Raw genomic sequence first — 2,107 nt, 5'->3', positions numbered from 1 at the left:
AGGATTGGCTGCTTGAACTAGTAGGAGAAAGAAGGATTGCAGCTGATAGCAGCTTAAATCGCACAGAGTTGTAGTATTAGTTCTCAAACACCATCCTGCTGTAACTTCAGCCTAATACAATACTACATTTTCTAACGTTTGAGGATGAGGAAGATCCTAGCTCCGTATCATTAAGCCTGGATACCAAAGTTTGGCACCTGAAACTGTGTTTGGGGTCCTCCATAAAAGCAACTTAATTATCCAGGGTTTTGAGCAGTCTTTTGACTCAACATAAAATAGTGATGTTTTAATAGAGCAATTTTTATTTAAGAGCCTAAACACAGATTCAGACGTGTAAATCCACACAGGCAGCTTTGAAATAAACACAGAAGTAAAACCAAACACAAACCTTAAGACCAGAACTATGCACATGTATGATGTGAAACCGTGAGAAGGAGGAAAAATGGGTTTTAGCAGTGAAGCTAAACCTAAGATTAACTTATCTATGTAGGATTATATTACAGAGTCTCAAACTATGAGTTGTTTTTATTTTGATCTAATTATCTCACTATTCTTAATAAATATCACAAGTTTGATTGAAGCGCAGGGGTGAAGAAATGCATGGGAAATGTCTACTGACTGTGAAAGAGAGTAAGGGGTGAAGGTGGCCGTGGGAAGAGGTTGCTATATGCTTTTGGGGTGGACTTCAAGCACCTGTCACCCCTCTGGGGTAAGAGCAGCAGGTCCCCGTCCCTCTGGGATGGGACTTTGTTTGCTGAGGGACAGGTGTATCTCATGTGCAGGCAGAGTGAACTCTCCCTGTGGGATGGCTGTGTGTGAGAAACACACAATCACTTATCCCTCTGGAACAGGGTGATGGGGTCCCTCACACCGACCAAGCCCCGTACAGGGGGTAATAGTTTCCAGGGATAGCTCTGCCTCGCAATCAAATTGCAAAATGGCTGGCACCTGATGACTCTTGGGGCTGGTGCCGGGGGCAGCCTCTGTCTGAGAAGTCACAGGCCTCTTCTCCATAGACATCTCCTCACTGCTGTCCTCTCCGTGAAGGCTTATGGCATGGGGTACAGGCTGCACCCAGGCAGTGACGGCAGGGGGGGGTACTGACGATGAGGCAGCTCCTTCCTTCTGGCAGGTGGTGTCATGGTGATAGGAAACCAGCTCATTGCTGAAGTTGACCCTCTCCACAGTGGATCTGTGTGTGCCACAGCAGAAGCACCGGCAGCCCAGCAGGTTGCTGAAAGCCCGCCTGAAGTCTGCGTTGAAAGCATAGATCACTGGGTTCAGTGAGGAATTGGCCCAGCCAAACCACACAAAGATGTTGAAGGTGGTTTGGCCAACGCAGGGTGACTGTCCTTCATGGTCACTCTCCAGCTCGGGCTGGCAGAAAGGCAGCAGACAGTTGAGCAGGAAGAAGGGCAGCCAGCAGCAAACGAAGACTCCCATTATGATAGAGAGGGTCTGCAGCACCTTGGTCTCCTTGCGCAGGGAACTCCGCAAAGAGGAGGTGGGCTCCTTGCCATGAGCTGGCCACTGCCCCCCTGCTCGCTCAAGAGTGGAGATGCGGCGGATCTGGGCCTGGGCGATTCGGTAGATCCTGGTATAGGTGATGATCATGATGGCCACGGGGATGTAGAAGCTGATAAGGGAGGAGGTGATGGCGTAAGTGCGGTTCAGGCTGACATCACAGCGGGGTGTCCCAGGCAGCCAGGAGCCTGGATATCTCACGTCTTTGGCTTTATGCCAGTGTAGCTGCACTGGGACGAAGGAGATGAGGATGGAGAGGGCCCAGGCCATGGCTATCATGGCGCAGGCAAGGCGCTGTGTCATCCTGCGCTCATAGCGAAAGGGGCTGGCGATGGCCCAGTACCGGTCCAGGCTGATGATGCAGAGGTGGAGGATGGAGGCGGTGGAGCACATGATGTCGAAGGCCACCCAGGTGTCACAAAAGCGGCTGCCGAAGAGCCAGGAGCCACCGGCCACCTCAGTGACTGCCTTCCAGGGCATCACCAGGAGGGCCACGCAGAGGTCCGAGATGGCCAGCGACAGCACGAACCAGTTGGTGACCTTGGCGCGCAGGTGGCGGAAGCGCAGGACGGCCAAGCACACC

At 52.1% G+C, this 2,107-nt stretch overlaps 1 protein-coding gene across 1 annotated transcript; it reads right to left on the bottom strand.

The window, feature by feature from the left end:
- Positions 1-834: 834 nt before the first annotated feature.
- LOC104070493 (D(1C) dopamine receptor-like) lies at positions 835-2,100 on the bottom strand (the record flags this gene model as incomplete). The annotated part of the gene is made up of 1 exon (XM_009584400.1): positions 835-2,100. A coding segment is annotated over one exon (1,266 nt), but the record flags the coding sequence as incomplete, so codon positions are not given.
- Positions 2,101-2,107: the final 7 nt, after the last annotated feature.

This window comes from Fulmarus glacialis, unplaced genomic scaffold, assembly GCF_000690835.1.
Source record: "Fulmarus glacialis isolate BGI_N327 unplaced genomic scaffold, ASM69083v1 scaffold44088, whole genome shotgun sequence".
NCBI classification, from domain to species: Eukaryota; Metazoa; Chordata; class Aves; order Procellariiformes; family Procellariidae; genus Fulmarus; species Fulmarus glacialis.
The sequence above is the reverse complement of the archived record's forward strand: the minus strand, read 5'-3'. Positions and strand labels throughout refer to the sequence as shown.